The sequence below is a fragment of the Lactuca saligna genome, chromosome 4 (genome assembly GCF_052625555.1).
Source record: "Lactuca saligna cultivar CGN05327 chromosome 4, ASM5262555v1, whole genome shotgun sequence".
Classification (NCBI taxonomy): domain Eukaryota; kingdom Viridiplantae; phylum Streptophyta; class Magnoliopsida; order Asterales; family Asteraceae; genus Lactuca; species Lactuca saligna.
The window spans coordinates 232,738,165-232,758,851 of NC_136420.1; the positions used below are offsets into that span (position 1 = coordinate 232,738,165).

A 20,687-nucleotide genomic window follows, 5' to 3' on the forward strand; every position below is an offset into this window, starting at 1 on the left:
AATTTCACTGATTTCACTCACATTATCAGAATTTTCATCAATATCAGCATAATTGAATTGCGAAGTAAGAGTTGAATTTTCGGTTTTCTTTAACATTTTCACTTGTGCACTTTTTGTCAAACTTTCATTTACAATGTCAACCAACTCATCAGCATTCAGAAATTCATCAATTTTGACAATACCATATGAATATCTATCATCAGGTATTTTGTCAAACTGAGCAATTGTACTTTCGTAATCATAAGAAACAACATCAACTTTTTCACGCTCATACTCAAGAAAAGGTAAAAGTTTCCTATGTTGTTCTTTGCTAATATCAGAAGAATGATGTAAAGCTGTTAATTTTGCATACAATCTTTTTGATGAATTACAATAGAGGTTTCTTTGTGCTAGTAACAATATAACATCATTAGAAAGATTATTCCTATCACAATCTATATCTTTGATTTGCATTTCTAATTTTTCAACTCTACTCTTCTTTATTTCTAAATCCCTTCGTGTCTCACTAAGTTGCACATTTAATTTCTTAGCTTCATTACTAGCAGACACAATAACAGAATCAAAATAAGCCACAGTATCATCAAACGAAACAATTTCAGCATCATAAGCAGATAAAGGAATATTAAAAGATTCAAGAATTGCACGTACCTTGGTTGTCATGGGAAATTTTTCTGAGGATTTAGACATAAAACATTTCCCTGAAATGTTCTCTTCGCAATCCTCAAAACTTGCGAACATTGCTCCATGTGTGGGATGCCTCATTTCTTAATCATCAGATCCTGAAGACCAGATCTGATAAGTTCCACTTTCTTCTTCATCAGATTCTCCCTTAGCAACCAAAGACACTCCTTTGTTCTTTGCACGTAATTCTTCAATCTTTTCAGAATAGTAAGCTTCATCTTTGACTTTTTCTTTCTTTTCTTCTTTCTTTCGCAACATGCAATCAGCTGCGAAATGATTCGCACCATTGCAGTAGTGACAATAAATTCCTGAATCACCCTTCAACTTTTTCTCTTCATTCACATTTTTCTGTTTTCCATCTGTTTTCTCCATTTTCTTCTTCTCTTCTCCTCCAGTTCTTGTTACATCATTTTTCACATCACTATTCTTTCCTTTAGGATTAAAAGGCTTTTTGAAAAACTTTTTAACTTTGTTGTTTGAATAGTATGCTACTGCTTCATCATCGGAGTTCTTCAAAAATCCTTCTACATCTGAACCATCTTTTTCATCAGTTTCTGTTACTTTTGAAACAAGAGCCAAAGGACCACCAATAGCTTGTTTTGATTCTTCATACATTTCTGTGACCTCACATTCATGTGTTTTCAGTTGATTGTAAAGATCATTCAATGTAGTTGTATCAAAACATTGTTGATTCTTTATCATCATGCTCACACCTCGCCATTCCTTGTGAAGACTCATAATGAAAGTTAAATTGAACTCCATGGTAGATCTAGTAATACCATACCTATTGCAGCGAAACATAAGCTCATTCAGACGATCATAACAACTTTCGAGAGTTTCTGTATCCTTTTGTCTGAATTCCTTCAGTTCAACTAGGCACTACTTCACAGAGTTGATCTTTGTCTTTTCACTACCTTGATATTTTTCTTTTAGAGTATTCCAGATCTTTTTTGCTGTTTTACAATTACAAATGTAATTGTAAACCACAGGAGGTAGAGCACCTCTTAGTTCTCTCATGCATCTCTTTTCATTTTTCTTCAATCGATTTCGTTGTTCTTCAACATCAGTAGATGTAGTGGATGAGCCAATTGGTTGAACATTAGCAGGAGCTAGTACTGTTCCATCGATACATTTCCAAAGTTCTTCATCAATTCCATTTAAGTAATATTCCATTCTATCAGCCCACTGATCATTGTATTCTGGAATTAACATCGAAATTTTGGTTGAGGAACCAAGCAAGTGAGAGAAAGAAGTCATTGAATTCATGTTGAAGTTCGCCATTGATGAACACAGAAAATATCTGAAAACTTGAAACCTTGATGAATTTCAGAATTTATCAAACGAATTGATCACAAATCACTAATCGATTACTCGACTTAACAATTCAAATGCAGAATCAATTCAAATATGAAGATCAAAAGTGATTTTCAAAACCAAAAATGTGCGGAAAATTTTGAGTCAATTTGTAACTCAAAAAACAAATGATTCTTATACGAAAATCAGATCTAAGCAGTTTGAATCCTACTCTGATACCAATTGATGAGAATTGTTATCGAGAATTTAGAAAAGAAAAGATAGATTTGAATGATTTAAGATGAAGAACACAGAGAGTAAATATTAATCAGATCTTATATTGATAAAGACTGATTACAAAGTTAAGCAGAAGTGAGTTCAAGCATCGTACTACAACTTCTAGCCTAAGTCCCTATTTATATGGAACAACAAAAAATATACTAAGTCTATACATTTTAACTTCGCACAAAAGATGACTTAGTAAAATAACATAAAATGCGAAACTATACAAAACACTCTATTCGAATTTTACAACATACATCAATAGGAAGCAAGCTTGTAGATCTGGGATCTTTGCCCTTTTGTGAAGCTCCAGAAGGTATAAAGTCTATACTTTGATGTCTTGGTTGTTAGATACCATTTTTGGGAGTTTTATCTTGTTTTTCTTGTCCCAAAGATCCCATACCCTAGGAAGGGTCCTAAGCCATAAAAATGAGCTCCCAATGGCTAGAATTGTCTCATGCATCTTGTAGAAGGTCTCAGTGGATTAAGACCTTGTGTTAAGGACTTCATAGATGTGAAAATCATAAAGTTGGAGACTTTGTGACTCTAGGGTGCATTTGGACTGTAGATCTGAAGTATGAGCTTAAGTGCTTAAGCCATTAAGCACTTAATAAGGATTTGAGGTTTGCGAGATTACGCCCCGTATAGGTGGGAGTATGCACCATGTACTCGGTCAACCACCCTGTAAGTTGGTCAATGTGAGGCTTCACATACGCTTTGTGTACCTCTGGGTTACGCCCTACGTACTCGCATAAGTCAGCCCTTGTTGCATTGAATTGGTGAGTTGACTCGACTTGGTTGACTTTGTTTGTTTAGTGGTTTTGACCAATTGACTTTGAGTTTGACCATTTTTGACCAAGTTTGACTTTGAGGGTATTTTAGGTATTTCAGAATTCTAATGGAGTTGGTCACTATGTGGATTTAGGTATTATGTAGAGAGTTGAGATTCAGAATCAGGCCTCATGAATTCTATCAAGTTTGCGAGCTGAGTTTTCCTCACTGTACTTATGAGTCGAAGGCACCAAGGTCGGCCCAATGGTTTGATAAAATGATATTCGTTAATATGCTGAGTATGGAATAGATATGCATTCTAGTTTTTATATGCTAGTCTGGTAGATCTGTAGGACTACCTGTGATACTGTCTCATTATGTGTGTATGTTATTATTTGTTATGTGTTGATATATTGTGTGAGTTGGGTTGAGGTTGTACTGCTCCGTACGATAGCCAACAAACCCTGGAGCAATCTAGATATGAGCTGAGGGCCAGGGAGGGCATGCCAGCCTCATACTGAGGGTTCATGATCATTCTAGAGACGAGCTGACGGTCAGGAAGGGCATGCTAAACTCGTTCTAAGGGATTAGTGGTATTTAGTTCGAGGACTGATCTGGCCGGGGAGCAAGCTAGACATAAGCTATGGGTCGGGTGCAAGTCAAACTTATGCTGTGGGCTCAGGGGTAACCTAATCTATTAGATGTGGACCCCTTGTATGTTGTTATTGTATATATGTTATTTGTTACGTGTAGGTATTTTGGGGGAACTCACTAAGATTTGAGCTTACCGTTTTGGATTATGTTTCCGGTACATCAGAGGATCGTGAGAAGGTGAAGGCATGATCGTGCGCTTACACGTGTTTTGTTTTATGATTTTGGTAAAACTCTGATATTAAACATGTTTTCAAAACTATTGTAAACAATGATGATTTATGAGTTGTTTAAAAGTTCAAAATTTTCATGAATTTTATGGATGTTACAAAAACTATCAATATCATCTATGTATGTGTGTGTGTATATATGTACAGATACACACACACACACACACACTAAATCATTAACAAATTATACAATAATATTTAACTATAAATCTTAATTAACTCATATAATAATACTTCTACTATATATCTCAACAATAGTTGCTCGGTAATTTATATAGTATTACTCTACTATATATTTCAATGATATTCACTCATCTACTCATATAGCAATGACCCAGTTATATTCATTCATTAACTTGTAATATATTTCTCAACTATATATCTTGGTTGCACTTGCTCGTTAACTCATATTATGCTATATATCTCACATACACTCACTCATTTACTCTTATAATAATACTAGGCGAATGCCTGCGCATTGCGCAGAAACACCTATATACTTGAAGTTTTTACAAATATATGTTTTTTTAAATATAACAATAATGTTGCTGATAAATTTGGTATAATAATTTGTATACTAAATTTATACAATATATTGATTATTTTGAATTATATGATAATATATACATCTATTATAACTTTATAATCTTAATCGTTTGAATGAATTCTACATGCGAGTTACACATGAATAAAATCGAATATAATATATGGTTTAACGTTATTTTTATAGTTGTTGTTATTGTTAATTATTTTTTAAAATTTATTTGTTTAATATTTTAGTTTCTATAATTATAGTTATTTAAAAGATCAATCATTATTTTTTTAATTTTAAATGTAACAATATAATCATTTATGTAGAGTTATTTTTAACTCTTATTATTGTAAGTTATTTTAGGCTACTTATTTGGAAACTTTTAACAATTATAAAAATATCTTTAGGAAATATTTTAGTTAAATTTAGATTACAATTTATTTTTTGTATTTATCACTACAATTTATCACTTTTAACTATTTACAAAACATTCTTTGGTTTTTTAAGTGAAACTGAAATTTATATTTAACTTGACATTGTAATGTGCAGAAACACCTATATAGTTAAAGTCTTTACAAATATATGGTTTTTTAAATATAACAATAACATTGTTGATAAATTTGATATAATAATGTGTATACCAAATTGATATAATATATTGATAATTCGAATTATATATATATATATATATATATATATATATATATATATATATATATATATATATATATTATAAATTTATAATCTCAATCATTTGAATGAATTCTACCGGTGAGTTACACATAAGTAAAATTAAATATAATATAGGGTTTAATGTTATTTAAAGTTGTTACTGTTAGTTAATTTTTTTTTAAAAATTTATATACTTAATATTTTAATTTCTATCATTATAATTATTTTTGAAACATTAAACATTTTTTTTGATTTTAAAGGTAACAATCATTTATATAGAGTTACTTTTAACTCTTATTATTGTAAGTTATTTTAAGCTATTTATTCGAAAACTTTTAATGGTTATAAAAATATATTTAGGAAATATTTTAGTTAAATTGATATTAAAATTTAATTTTTGCATTTTTCACTATAATATTTTCACTTTTAGCTATTTACAAAATATTCTTTCGTTAGTTAGGTAGAACTGAAATTTATATTTAAGTTGACATTTTAATGTTATATTTAAGTTAAGAATTTAACTATATTGTCCAAACTAGTCAAACGTTGTAGCTTTAAACTGATAATGGTTTACATATAACAACATATTAAATTTAATAAACTAAGTATAATATATTAAAAGTTAAAGACATAACTTTATAAGTAGAAGTAAAGATATTATTTTAAAATTGAAATTTAGTTTATTATGGTTACATTTTAGGTTTGGTATTTATTTAGCCTTATTAACTTACTTATAATCATTATTAGAAAGACACTACAATTTATTACTTTTATCTATTTACAAAATATTATTTGGGTTGTTTATGTTAAACTAAAACATGTAGTTAAGTTGATTCTGTAACGTTATATTTAAATTAATAAATTAAGTATTTTATACAAATTATTCCAAAATTGCATCTTTAAAATGATAATGGTTTACATCTAACAATATATTAAAACTAATAAATTAAGTTTAATATGTCAAAAGTTAAAAAACAAAACTTTATAAATAGAAGTAAATATATTATTTTAATATTGAAATTTAGTTTATATATGATTACACTTTAGATTTGATATTTATTTAACCTAATTAACCAAATGATAATTATTATTAGAAAGAAACTGAATAATCATGAGAGTTTTAAATGAATGTGGCGAAAGGAAAAATGAATGAGAGTTTCAAATGAATATGATGAAATGAAAAATGATTCATTTACAAGTATATAATGAAATGTTATTGATTTTTTTTTAGTTACTCTCGACAATAACTCGTATAACATTAAATAGCTATAATTCTCAATTACGCTCACCATTTAACTCATATAATTTCAATTAACAATAATTCAAATATTATATTGTACTCTTCAAATATAAAACAAGTGTTACATATCTAAATATCAACCATCTAAAAGTTCCACAACTACTCTGAGTATAGGAATCCAAGGTCTTTCAATATAACACATACTTCATATCATAATTCGAGATATCACACATAAATTAATTCAACATTTCCATATAATATATAATACTCAATTATGTAGCTTCACTCATTTAGCACCAGGGATTACTTATCCAAGTGTCTTAAACCATTAAGGCATAAGCTCAAATCTCATTTCACTCTCATTATACCAATTAAAAACATAACTTAAATTTATAAGTCATCTGTCCATGACTTAATCACATAACCAAATTTTATATTAAAATCACTTATCCTCCACGTACAACTCATCAATGCCACTTAATTGATTTATTATAAGCTCAATTTCAGTTTTGTCACAAATTCACCAAATTAGGTTTTAAACTTAATTTCCCCAAATTCAAGAATCGATCATCTTTCAACATGAGATGTTATATAAGTAGACATAATCCAAGTTTAATTTTTACATAATCATCAAGAACCCTAAATAAATTAAAGAACACTTACTTGGAGAACATTATATCCTTTGATATTGAAGATGACTAACATCATATTATTATTCATCCACATCACATAATGGTGTCTAAGTGATTGATTCTAATGGATGGAATTACATACACTGTTATGGTGCTTTATAGAGAGGTTGCGGGAGATACAAGAGAATAAAAACGTATCCCCTTCAAACGTTTCCTCTATTAAGGGGTTGTTTTTTTTTTCTTTGTGAAGATTTGCGCAACAACTTTTGTCTGGGTCGTGCAGGCAACGCACAAACATATGCTCTTGCAGAGTGTTTGTTTTTTGGAAGTGCGTAGATCAAAAAATGTCTACACGAGATCTTCATGGCGCAGACATGGACCAATGTCTTGAAAGCTCTTCAGACCCCATTTTAATCTAAACCAAAAAAACAAGGGCCACCATGCAGCTTTTTTTTTTCTTTTTTTTTTTTTTTTTTGCTAAAAATTCATTTTTAATGTTTATGATATGAAATTAAGTTTGAAAAATCAATTTATTTCAACAGCTACAGACATTAAAAACAAACAGTGTTCTCATTGCAGACTGCAGACATTGCTCCACCTCTTCTACTGTAGAGGCTTGCAGATGGGCTCCGCAGACTGCAAACATTTTGGCTTCAAAAAAACAAACAACACCTAAATGTGTATTCAATTAATCAATTACACCTTATGAGAAAGTATTAGAACTTTTGATCATTGAACTTATGGATAAATTTCATATCAATCATACTACATATAATTAATCCTAGGGACCTGATATGTCATTATGGCAAACATTATAGTACATGATATAAATGTACCTAACATATAATGGATATTACAAAATTGTCCTAAGGCCATACTAATGTGTTATTTTCCAACATTCTCCCACTTAACCGAGTGACTATTTGTATACATTTTTCATTATTTGGCCAAGATAATTTCATCATGTTTCATATTAATATCACAAGTAGAAAAGTACAACCTTACGCATCGATTTTAGATACGGGACCCCGACCAATCATATTATGGTACTTCATATGAAACTTAAGATTAATTTAAGCCAAATGACTTTATAGTTAAGTGGTCATGCATTATTATGGAGGAATAATAATCAAGTACTTGAATAACTAAAAGTTAAAAGCTTCATTGCAACACTATGCTAGAATTACAGAATACTAGGTGTATTTTTAAACCCATATTGACGACGTGTTCACATAATTGGGTGGTAGACCTTTCATTATCGGATCCGCTAGCGTATTATTAGTCTCAATGTGTTCGATACAAATATTATTTCTCCCACTTGATCTTAAACGAACAAATATTTTGTATCGAGGTAAAGCCTCATTCCACTATAATTATTGCTAATGACCGAAAAACTTATAGAAGCAATATTATAGCAAAATGTTTTGTTTTAATGGCCTGTAAATGGAGTTTATGATCATGAGTCATGTGATTTAATTCATCAACAAATTTTCATGGAATGTTTCTATGAAAAACAAATTTCTCCATCATAGTTGATATAGTCGTCAATGTTTATTTACGACTCTCTCATAATATTGGCCGACTAATAGGAAACCGATGTATCGTACTAATAACTACTTATCTTTGCATTTTGTAAAGACATAGCCAAGAAACATCACTTATATGTTTTTACTTATTTCACTAAACAAGTTTGCCATTATTAGTCCCATGAAAATATTATAAAACTTTATTGGAAGCTTCCTAGTGATTTAGACCAGGATTTAATGATAATGGCTAAGCATGCCAGTGAAAACGTGTACCTTAACTATGGAAGGAACTGAAGGGAAGTATTTTTGCATTTTATATCGACTTACTACACACTCAATACATGTATCTAGGGACATGTCTAACGCCCTTTAGATTCCTCAATGTATTTATATGCCTACTGCATATTAGGCTTCATCGAGATCCTTCATATCGAGGTGATGTAACAATAACTGTTTCGATTTGTGCAACATATCATTGTTATTACCCGACAAGCTAATGTCATCTCCATATAGTATGAGTATGATAAAATCCCTCCTACTAATGTTGAGGTATATACACTGATCCATATGGTTCTTAATGAAGTCATTATTGTTCATCACTTTGTTGAACATTAGATACCATCGACATGAAGCTTGATTCTGCATGTATATTGGTTCCTTGAGTTTACACAGAATATGTTCTTAAACCTTATAAATGTAATTATTTGTGTGGGTTATGTAAACATCATTATGTAACTCTTAGTTAAGAAAATTGTTTGACATCTATTTAATGTATCTCTAAATCCAAATGAAATATTAGAGCCATTATGATCCTAAGGAAGTCATTCGAGAAAATTTGAGAATGTTTCTATGTAATAAATACCCTATTTTGTGAATACCTTTTAGTGACGAAACGAACTTTATGACATTCAGTGTTCATCATTGGGGTCCAATTTGGTTAAAGACCTACTTGCATCTTATGGGATTGAAAACCCTTTGGTAATTTGGCATGTTCCCACACATCATTCTTTTACATTAAATTAAGGTCTTCAATCAAAGATTTATTACGCTTAGTTGATTGATCACAAGTTATGGCATCACTCTCCATGATAGGGTTATTTCCTTCCATTTGTCAAGATCGGTCTCATGTAAACGTCAATGTTTATGAGCCACTTACATCATAAAAGAAGTCGTATATGCTAATTCATGGGTTTTAATGCCAACATATTGAGTGGGATCTTTTATGGTGTTTCATATACCCATGCATTTGAAAAGGATTTTTATGCAAAACTAGAATCTCCTAATGAAGTGCTAATAGTAATGGGCACTTGAATTATAATTGAAGGTTCCTAAAGGTCAAAATCCCTCAATAAACCACTCCCACTGATTTTGGCATTCAAAAAAATCATACATGCTTCATTTCTATATGGTACTATGTGACAAAACAAAGAGTCTATAACCTTTAACGCTTTTAGGATAGCTAATGAAGAAACAACTTACAATTTTCATGTTTATGTTATTTAGGATTGTAGATTTTTGTTTCGGCCGTACATCCACACCCTTAAATACCTAAAGCTTGTATTATTCTTATCAAAAACTCAAAAGGAATTTTAAGAACAGACTATAAATTAGCTTTGTGTAAGAAGTGGATTGCAGTTTTTTAATGCCTAGGCCCGAAATTAGGATGACTTGGTGTTTGCAAACATACTTTTCACCATGTCCATTAGGTTTCTAATCCTCTTCTCAACAACATTCTTTAATGAAGAGTACACGACATGGGGTATTGATTAATTAGCCCATGATCTTTGAAAAATTAAAAGAAAGATTGGGGTCCGTTTCTAAGTTTTGTATGCCTACCATAATATATGACACTTATATCTACTCTTAATGCTTATAATTTATGGACAAGTTGATTTTCAAATTTGGCGTCAAGCATTTTAAACATTTTAATAGATTTAGATTTTCAATTCATCAAGTAGGGATACATATATCAAGATTAATAATTAATAAAAGTTATATGTGATTTTTGACCACATACCTTTGCAAGATCTATAGAGGTCAATATTAATAATCTTTTGTAAATTGAGCATCTTGTAGATCTTTATTTATTCCTTTGGATGCAAGTGATGCATTTATTGAATCATGAGAAGTCAAGTTACAATAGAGCATTTTACGACACATATCATCCTTGTGGCCTAAGCCTTAATGTCACAACGTGGATAAAGTCTCAAACTTCTCAATGTAAGTTCTCGTCAATATTAAATGATATTGAAGGTTCCAAATTAGATACAAATAATTAGTTTCAAGTTATACTCGATACATAAAGAGTGTTTTTAAGACATTAACGATAACCACTTCTAGAAAAACAACATGAAAAATAACTTGCATTGCCAAGTGTTTCTATGTTCAAGTCTTCATCATTCCTAACATTAATTGTTCATTAAGTTCAATCCAACTTTCAGATTATATGAAATACCTGTAGTGAAAGAAAACATACGTACAATTGAACTTATAAATCATACATGCGTATAATCCATCTTTCCTTGTAAGCCAAAAATTCCATTAGGTACGGCCTTGTAATGACAATATTTGCAACAAGGTTTACCGTACACATATTTTGGACCTTATTAGAAATATCCTCATCACTTTTTTTTTTTTTTTTTTTTTTTTTTAAAAGTTGCACCTTTTTTTAGTAAAGTCATTTCATGGGATAGCATGATAAAACATACCATTATGTTTATTATTAACACCAAAATAATAGGTTTTATAGATACCCTACCAATTATCAGTTTTGCTTTGGCTAGACCAACAACCGGAAATAATGGCGTACTAAAATCATACTATGATACCCAAATATTGTAATCACCTTTGCGCAAAAATACAACTTTCATGCATCTTATGCTTGAAATTTCACTGCATAACTTATTATTCAATTAGCCTTTGGGTTGCTTGAATAATAGCTCATACAGTTGCATAATGTGGTGTTTAATAAACTCTAATGTCAAAAGTTATGTAACCGTTCTTTTGTCCAGTGACTTAAGCTTGACATCAAAGATACCACTCATCGACATACAAATTAAGTCACAAACAAAATCATGTTGTTACCCATTAAGCATAATATGATAATAAATTAAAATCGCATCATTAAGTGGGTTTCGGTTCATGCTTAAGGACAATACTGTAGGATTATTAGTAACATAAAGTTTTGCTTGATAAATAACGAATTATTTTGAATTCGGAATAGATGAAGCACAACTTCATGATGGCAGGAAATATGCAATTAGATGCAAACTAAAATATCTAAATGTTATTATAGTGGCAAATAGCTATATGATCCCATTACTTATCCACAACATATACCATTTAAAATGATTTTTCGTAAGAGATTTTGTTCATGAGGGATATCCTTCACAAAACCTACTAGACTTTGCTCCAAAATCATAGCTATTTGGCATTTGGTTTAATTTTAATAAAGCATCAATGAAACATTACAAATGAAGTAATGGACATATGAATTTCAGTTTGAAATTTCAAATGTTGTAGGCATTAAACATGATAGTTTATATGAGTTGAAGTAGTAAATCATTCATCAAATGAATCTAAAAACTAAAATTCATTTGTAACTATTTAATCACTTTCTTTAAAAAAAACAAACGCCAAAATGGATTTGCAAATTTTCCTTTTAATAAGTAATTATAATAAAATTAATAGTATTTAATTCTTTTTTCTTTTTCTTTTATTCATTGTTAACGGCATTATAATCAACATATTATGTCGACAATGACTCTTAGTATTAGGCCTCAACACTACAAAGATTTGAAACCACTTACAGCACCAATTTCAACATGAATTTTAAGTTGGAAAATAGAAATCATAACAAACCAAATTGAATAATTTGGAGGATGAGCATTAAGAATGAAATTCCATCAAACACTAATCCTAATTTATAGTTAGACTTTAATATACCCAATTCGGTGGAAGAGTATCTCCATGACATTTCGTAGCGCACTAATTATGTTGTGTAGAAGAAAAAAAAAAACAGGAAACACTTACGAACATAATCATTTCGTATCATAAAACAAACAAAATTAAAACTTAGGGAGAACGTATAAAACATGGATCTTATTGGAAATTGCCTACCCAAAATAATTTGGTTTTTGGTTGATTTGAGTTAGGCACTTATAAGCACCACAAATCATGCAACTAAAAAAATGAATTTCTATAGGAAATTCTTAAGATTGCTGGCATCATTCATGTGACTTTTAGAGGAGCTAGTAATCATTACCCAATGTGTTTGATCTCTACTTTTAAAATCAACTCACAATCGATAGAGTTCAAACACTAAAATGGATACAGGTTTCAAAATTCCAATTTCAAGAGAACATGGAATCATTACTTCAATTAGTGAATGCCACTCTTATCAAACAACACTTCAAATATGAAATAATGGCTTGATAATCTATGCTCTGATACCACAATGTTATATAAATACGCATAATCCAAGATCAATTTTTACATAATCATCAAGAACCCTAAATAAATTAAAGAACACTTACTTGGAGAATATTATATCCTTTGATATTGAAGATGACTAACTTCATAGTATGATTCTTCCATTTCACATAATGGTGTCTAAGTGATTGATTCTGATGGATGGAATTACATAGATTGTTATGGTGTTTTATAGAGAGGTTGGAGGAGATATAAGAGAAGAAAAAATGTATCCCCTTCAAATGTTTTCTCTATTAAATGTGTATTCAATTAATCAATTACACCTTATGAGAAAGTATTAGAACCACACAATTTTGATCCCTCAACTTATGGATAAATGTCATATCCATCATACTACATATAATTAATCTTAGAGACCTGATATATCAATATGACAAACATTATAGTACCCAATATAAATGTACCTAACATGTAATGGATATTACAAAATAGTCCTAAGGCCATACTAATGTCTTATTTTCCAATATGAGATCCTTAGAAATACATGTTCAAAACATCACTACTATACTACTAACATATTTTCTCAATGTAGTTTAAGCATTAGAATTTTGTAATTAAGTATTTCACCAAAATTCTCAACTAAGTTCACACAAGAAGAATTTACCATAATTCCAGTGGAATTGATACCCTCTTTAATGCTTTTCATAATTCCTAGCTCTAGCCCCAAATCATCAATATGAATCTTCCCAAATCTCTCTTAGCAGCTATCGGGTTGAATGAAATGAATTTTGGGAAACAAATGAATGACTTCACACATTAAATATATAATACTATATATGTATAGACACATCATGTTAGACTCTTGGTTGTGTCACATCCTCGTTTTAATAATGTGGATGTACTTTCTTACTGTAACAACCTGAAATTTCCGTACCATCCCTTGTAACTCTTTTGTAGTACAATTCACGCAAACAATCGTCGTTTCAAATTCGATTTCCGATCTCCTGTTTAATTAAGTCATTAACTGGTACGTATTTAAAATGACTTAATTGGTGTCTTAATACATTTAGAAATCATTTTAACACCCAACTTTAGTGATCGGAATATTTCTAGAAATTACCGTATCGAGTTACGACAACCTAATCAGGTACGACCAAAAGCCTCGTCTAATGCAGGTATCGGGTAGAATTCCACCGTGTCCAAAACATAGACACTATATAAAGTGTTTTAAGACTCCATTTGAAGCCTTTGGCCATTTTCTCATAAAACTCTCCCAACCTCTCTCCTCATCCATAATCAAAGGTCCAAAACAAAGATTTAAGGCTTCAAATCAAAGAGGTAACATCCCTAACTTGTTATCTAACCTCTTTAGCCTTCAAGAACATGAGTTTACGGCCAAGGATCAAGCTTGGGCCGTAAACTCCTCAAAATGGGGTTTTTAAGCCAAAATTACCCTTCCAAATCATAGTTAGGACTTAGATATGACCTTGAGGCTTACCAATCTGGACTTGGAACACATTAAACATGAATTTTGTGGAACAAACAAGAGTTTACGGACAACACTCCTTCTTGGGCCGTAAACTCCTCAAAAAGGGGGATTTAGTGCCTTAAAAGATGTCAAAATGCCTTGAAACTCAACCAATGGCCTTATGGTAAATCCTAGATCCTTCTAAAAATAGTTTTCGGGTTTGTAACACTTCAAGAGTACCACATATAGGAGTTTACGGCCTAGGAACATACCCTTGGTCGTAAACTCATAAAGACATGCCAAAAATGTCCTTAAACCACCCTAAAGGCTTGGATAAATTCCTAGAATTACATGTGATTGTGTTAAGCATCAAAAACTAATTTTTCTTACTCATATTAGAGTTTACGGCCAGAGAGTATGTATCTGGGCCGTAAACTCACATAGAGGTGTTAATTGAAGCCAAAAATTGATACCAAGCCTTAGAAAATTAGTTAGAATCACATGTGATTGCTCCTTGTGCCTTAAAACAATTTTTCTTGGCCATGGGTGAGTTTATGGATGCAAACTCCAAGGTTGTGGACGTAAACTCCCTTTTAAATGGTATAAATCCAAACAAATTAAACCAAGGCATTCTAGAAGTCCATTCCAACAATCCTCATGTCCATTTAAGCCATTAAACACTCAAAAACACACCAACATGAGTTTACGGCCGTAAACTCATGTATGGGTGTGTTATGTGGCTGTAAACTCTCTAAAATGTTTACTCTTGGGGAGTAAACTCAAGTCCCAAGTCCCTAGTGCCATTACACGTCCGAAGATGTCACCCGGGTGACTCCAAACGCTTGTTTTGAGGTGTTTAACCTCGTTGGAGTGTAATGTTCCATATAATTAGTGAATGTATACCTAATTGAATATATATGGACATTATTTCATTTTACATAGGGACATCACGAGTAATCAAACCCCAATCCAACGTCTAGTATCCAAAACCGATGCATTTCCGAGTCCGGTGAGTTCATACCCCTACCCTTTTTCACTGTTTTCACTGTTTTCAGGGGGGGGGGGGAACACAAGCAAAGTACAAGGGAATTCTTGTACTCAAAACATGTTTTCAAATGTGTTTCATATTCCATGTGCTTTTAATACTGATTACTACAACTGATAACTATTTGAACATGCAGATCACGTAACATATATTGTGAAATGGATCTTTAAACTGTTATGTTTTACATATATTTCACAAATGGTTTTCCACATTTTATCAGTTAAAAGCATGACATTATACATTTGAATGTAATACCTGTACATTTTTTTGTCCTCGGTAACACTCCACACATATACGCGAGTGGAGGACTATCATATTATTACTAGTAAATTTGTTAATCCTGTATGATTGGAGACACGTCCTCGGCGAACACTCCACAAAGATACGCGAGTGGAGGACTACACCCGTAACCAGAATCTCTAGTATTTAGAGAGCGTGACTTGAGTGTATAGATCTATACGGGGCTGACTACCCCACGCCTGGCTGCTAGCTACAGCCAAACCGAAATGGTTCAAGGGTGACAAAAGTCATAAGTATATGGACTACTTATTGCCACATGTGGACTACTTATTGCCACAGGTTTAGTCCATCGTATGGTTATGGAACTCGCAATTAGGTTAACAGAGATTTACTTATAGTAATAATGAACCACTTTATACATCTTTCACATACGGTAATCAACGTTCAGGAAAGTATGGGACTTTCCTAGGGTAATCATGGAACCTAACCACGTTTACATCTTTTACATCTTTCACATGGTTCACATTGGAAACCAACATGCAGGAAAGCATGGGGCTTTCCTGAGTAACTCTTACATAACTGGAAAAAGTAACAAACTTGATAACAGTACATATTTTACAATTGGTAATATACAATAAGGAAAGTATGGGACTTTCCTGGGAATACACGATAGGTAAACAGAATAGTTTAACAAGCCGGATAACTAAACTATACATTTTCACATGAGTAGACATGTTTTCAGTGTACAAACTTATTATACTTTACATTTTTGAAACAACAACCAACTTTTAAGAAAATATAGGATTTTCTTGGTATAAATAACATTTCAGAAACAGAAAGGAAACTTGAAACATTTTCACAAACAAAAACCGCTTATGAACTCACCAGCGTTATGCTGATTTTTAAACCGCTTGTGTTCTCAGGTCAGCGTTAGAACAGGTACCCGAAGATCCCTTTTTGGTCAGAAGACGGAGTACATGAAGAACCGTTTCATTTTGTTTATATATACTATATATCACAACTGTACAAACTTTACTTTTGGAAACAACTGTAAAACTTTTCTTATGTAATGTAATGGTTGTTTTACTTTACTTACTATGTGCATTGGATTTGATACTCAACGTGGAGTCAACCCCGGAAATGTTTCCGCCTTCGGTTTTCGAGGTGTGATACTTACGCATCGAGCCCAACACTGTAATAGTGAAATAACGAAAATTCCCTTCATTTAATGGATAAAACTTGATGGAATTAGCAATATATAAGAACCTTTTATTAAAAGTTTTGAGACTATGGAGACCATCTATGAGATTTTTTAAAATTAGAGACAAAACTTGATATTTTGTGAAACCATATGATCATTTATGAAGTTTTCTTATTGATTTTCATTTCTTTATGACTGCAAAACCTAAAGTCCTTAGCTGCCCTATTGTCATTAACATCTACATACACACCTTTCTTTCAGCCCATTACAATCATTCCATTATCATTCCAACCATTTTCAATTTAGCCCAATCCAAATAATTGTAAAAAACATTTATAAATTCATACCTTATCTTTAAATCCGAGAATCGATGTTCCATGATTCCATTGTGTAACTTAGCAACGGAACATAGTACATGACCTTGTATTTTTTGTTTCACCAAAAAATGGAAGAAAGTGTTAATTAGAAGGAGATAGAGAGTAATTCCCTAAACTTTGAGATCAAGAGAAGACAAATTGGAGATTAGGATTAGCCACATTTCCTTCCAAGATGGATGATGAACTAGGATGGGTTTGGTGGATTTCCAGGGTTGTTATTAAGTCGTCTCGTAAGTTCCAATATTTGTGCTTGTAATTTTTCTCGTGCTTTTCGTTCCATTTCTATTTGTATTTGCAACTCTTGTACCTAAAACATATTAAAACAATCATAGATAACTAGTGAGTAAATAATTTATAAATAGTAAAACAATTATATATATATATATATATATATATATATATATATATATATATATATATATATATATATATATATATATGTTAACATTTTTATCTATTATAGCAACGTACATTATTTTAGCAAATAATAGGAACATATTTTATGGATAAGCATTTGATCAAAAAACCCAACCGGAACTAGAACCTCTTGGAACTGAGTATGGGTATTTTGGCCCGGTTATCTGTTCTCCTAATCCATCATTTTTACTTTTGATTCTTTTCGTTTTGGTCTGATTTAGTCATGTTATCAATTCTCCCGATCCAAAATTTATGATTTTCGGTTATTTCGGTTCCGATCCAGTATACTTTACTTTTTATTGCTATAGAGAAATGTACGTTTTTATCTATATTCTCAACATACTAAACTTTAGCATATTGTTGGTCTTATCTATAATCGTAACCTACTTAATATACCTTTAAGTTTTACCTTAATGACTACACTTTTTTATAAAATAATTAGAAAACTTCATTTCTTTTTTACATAATAACATCATACTGTCAATTTTAACCATGATAAACAGCATAACATGTTCTTTATACCAAAATAAAAATTCTACTTAAATTTTTTTTATCCATAATAAGTGTACATTAGTTTTCTAACATTAGCAATACACTAACATTTGTTTTACCTACAATAGCAAGATTCTTTTTTATTTAGAGTAAAAATGCATGCACATTGCGTTTTTATCCATACCAGCAACACACTGGTTTTAATGCATCATAGCGACATTTTTTTTTTTTCCATAATAGAAACACAGACTATCTTCGTTTGAACAATAGACTTACTTACATTTATATTAGCAACCTAATTTTTTTTCTATAATAATAATATACTTACTTTTCTATCCATAAAAGCGACATATATTTCTTCATAAACACACAATTCGTTTTTAAGAAAAGTGTACCTGCTGCTGCAATTGCGTGTAGTCAAAGGAGGACATGGCACACCCGTAAGAAGGTCTCCGTGTCGCTACAAATTTAAGATCCGAGTATCCTATTCCAAAAACATGACTCTTCTTTTTCCCTATCTGACTTTTTTCCCACAATTCAACATTATCCCCTGTATGCTGAATGATGTCCTCTCCATACTTCTCAATCATAGATCTCTCATATGCCTCCTACAATTAACAACATTCTTATTATTGTAGTAGATGTCAAGAGAGTAAATATTTCAAGAAAAAGATGAGAAATATAACTTACATACTCCTTCCACGATGTAACAGTACACCACTCTAACCCATTTATTGTAAAAAACCATTTGGATACCTGTAAAGCAAACCCAAACTAAAAGTTAACTTTTTCACATACGAACATAAAATAATTCCTGTGAAAACTATATTAACCTATTCAGCGACATGTAATAGAATCCAAACATAAGCAAAATAAGTATTATTGAAACGTATGATTGAGATGTTAGTTTAGTTTCGTACTACGTCTTTGTTGAGTGACACTGTAGACTCGATGTATTTCCCTATCGGAGAGATTTTGGAATCCATATCTTCACACGTAAACACTATTTCTTTGGTGTTCTTCTTCATATCTAATCGGTAAACATTACGTTCAGCATGAATGAGCAAATTTCCGTTTCTCATCAAGTGTATTAGCGATTTACTCCATGGAAAAAACGAAATTGGGCCATAAGTTAACACCTTCGTCCAATCTCCATCTCCATCTCCATCCATCTTCCACAACTCGATCATTTCATTACAATATTCGCTTGTCATATCGCTTTCTTCCCCAATGAGAATGGCGACACAGAAGTGGACGCATCCTTTAAGAACCATGAAACCCAAACAGTTGGTCATTTGATTTCCGAAAGAGGGCATTGCTATCTCTGTGAACTTTTCAGTCTTTGTGTCGAATCTCATAACTGAATAAGACCGAATAAAGCTTTCTGGTTCTGTTTCAACTTGTTTTAAGAAATAGAGTTTTTCATTCAATAGAAAATGACTTGGGTGCTCCCAGTAATCTCCAGGTTTAGTCCAGTAATTTCCAGGTTCAGTCCAGTCGGAAGCCATTTGTTTGAAGTCCTCAGATGACTCAACATTTCTCCATGAGTCCGATTTTAACGAGTATATATAAATATTGGGATGATGGGTTACATGTAGAAGCCTGTAGTCGTCATCACCAGAGATATAATACAACCCAAATATCCCTTGTGTATCGCAACTCGTGTTAGATAGACTCTTATTGTCATTTGTGAAAGGATTCCATAAAGTTAGATCAGAATATATGTCAGGATTTTCGTGCTTGATTGTACCTATGCATAACAGTCCATGCACAGATGTTAAAATCGATATGTTTATCATGTGCCTCTTATTAATTGGTAAAAGAAATGGAAAACGGCCCATGGTTAAACCATCTTTAGGTGCTTCGCAGTCTATGCTACTGAATGTATATCCATCGGTGGTAGGTAATACGAGGTGTTTGTGGTGATTTTCATGATCATCGATTAATGCGCTCGCAAAAGCACCCGATTTTAGGAACAAGTACCATTTCTTGCAAACACACATTAAACTGGGTAGAGCTTCCACCGGCATCTTTGGTAGTATCTGGAATAAAAGTATCTCCTGTGGAAGCTTCCGAGGGTGGGACTCCGCCATGGTCTATTATTGCTTCATGGGATAGGGATTGCATGTATTGCCATTTAGGTATAGAGAGTAGAACTTTTCGTGTGTTAGATAATTATGATTTCTACTTTTAAAAGCGGAATTAGGATTTGGGAATATAGTTACAAATTAAATTTGTGGTAAATGTGACCAAATCAAGGGTTTCAGAAAAAGTAAGCACCACTAGAAAATGAAGTTTGAACAGATCAATTTGAAGAGGTTCTATTTGTTTAGGTTTCAATGATTTTCGGTCAAATTCAGCCTAAAAACATGTGGAAAATTGACCGTTAAAACGGTTAAAGTCAGAGATCAAATGTGGGCCAAATATTGTTGGACAGTTTCACATCGAGTTTGAGAGCATGTACGATGTAACGTTGTTTTTAGTTCTATTTTTTTTTTTTAGGACT

General features: G+C 31.7%; 1 protein-coding gene across 1 annotated transcript; it reads right to left on the bottom strand.

Annotated features, from left to right (window-relative positions):
- Window positions 1–17,388: 17,388 nt before the first annotated feature.
- On the bottom strand, window positions 17,389–20,418 carry LOC145039049 (uncharacterized). The gene is made up of 4 exons (XM_078987193.1): window positions 19,102–20,418; window positions 18,872–18,937; window positions 18,577–18,789; window positions 17,389–17,579 (listed from the first exon to the last, which is right to left on the bottom strand). Exons 1-4 carry the CDS (start codon window positions 20,272–20,274, stop codon window positions 17,457–17,459), a joined length of 1,575 nt encoding a protein of 524 aa, XP_078843319.1. The 5' UTR covers window positions 20,275–20,418; the 3' UTR covers window positions 17,389–17,456.
- Window positions 20,419–20,687: the final 269 nt, after the last annotated feature.

Bases quoted from the DNA above. Each gene is read 5' to 3' on its own strand.
- LOC145039049 (XM_078987193.1), bottom strand. From the start codon at position 20,274: ATGGCGGAGTCCCACCCTCGGAAGCTTCCACAGGAGATACTTTTATTC. The intron at 18,938-19,101 runs GTACGAAACTAA...TTTGCTTTACAG, and splicing joins TGTCACTCAACAAAGACGTA to GTATCCAAATGGTTTTTTAC. The intron at 18,790-18,871 runs GTAAGTTATATT...TGTTAATTGTAG, and splicing joins TTACATCGTGGAAGGAGTAT to GAGGCATATGAGAGATCTAT.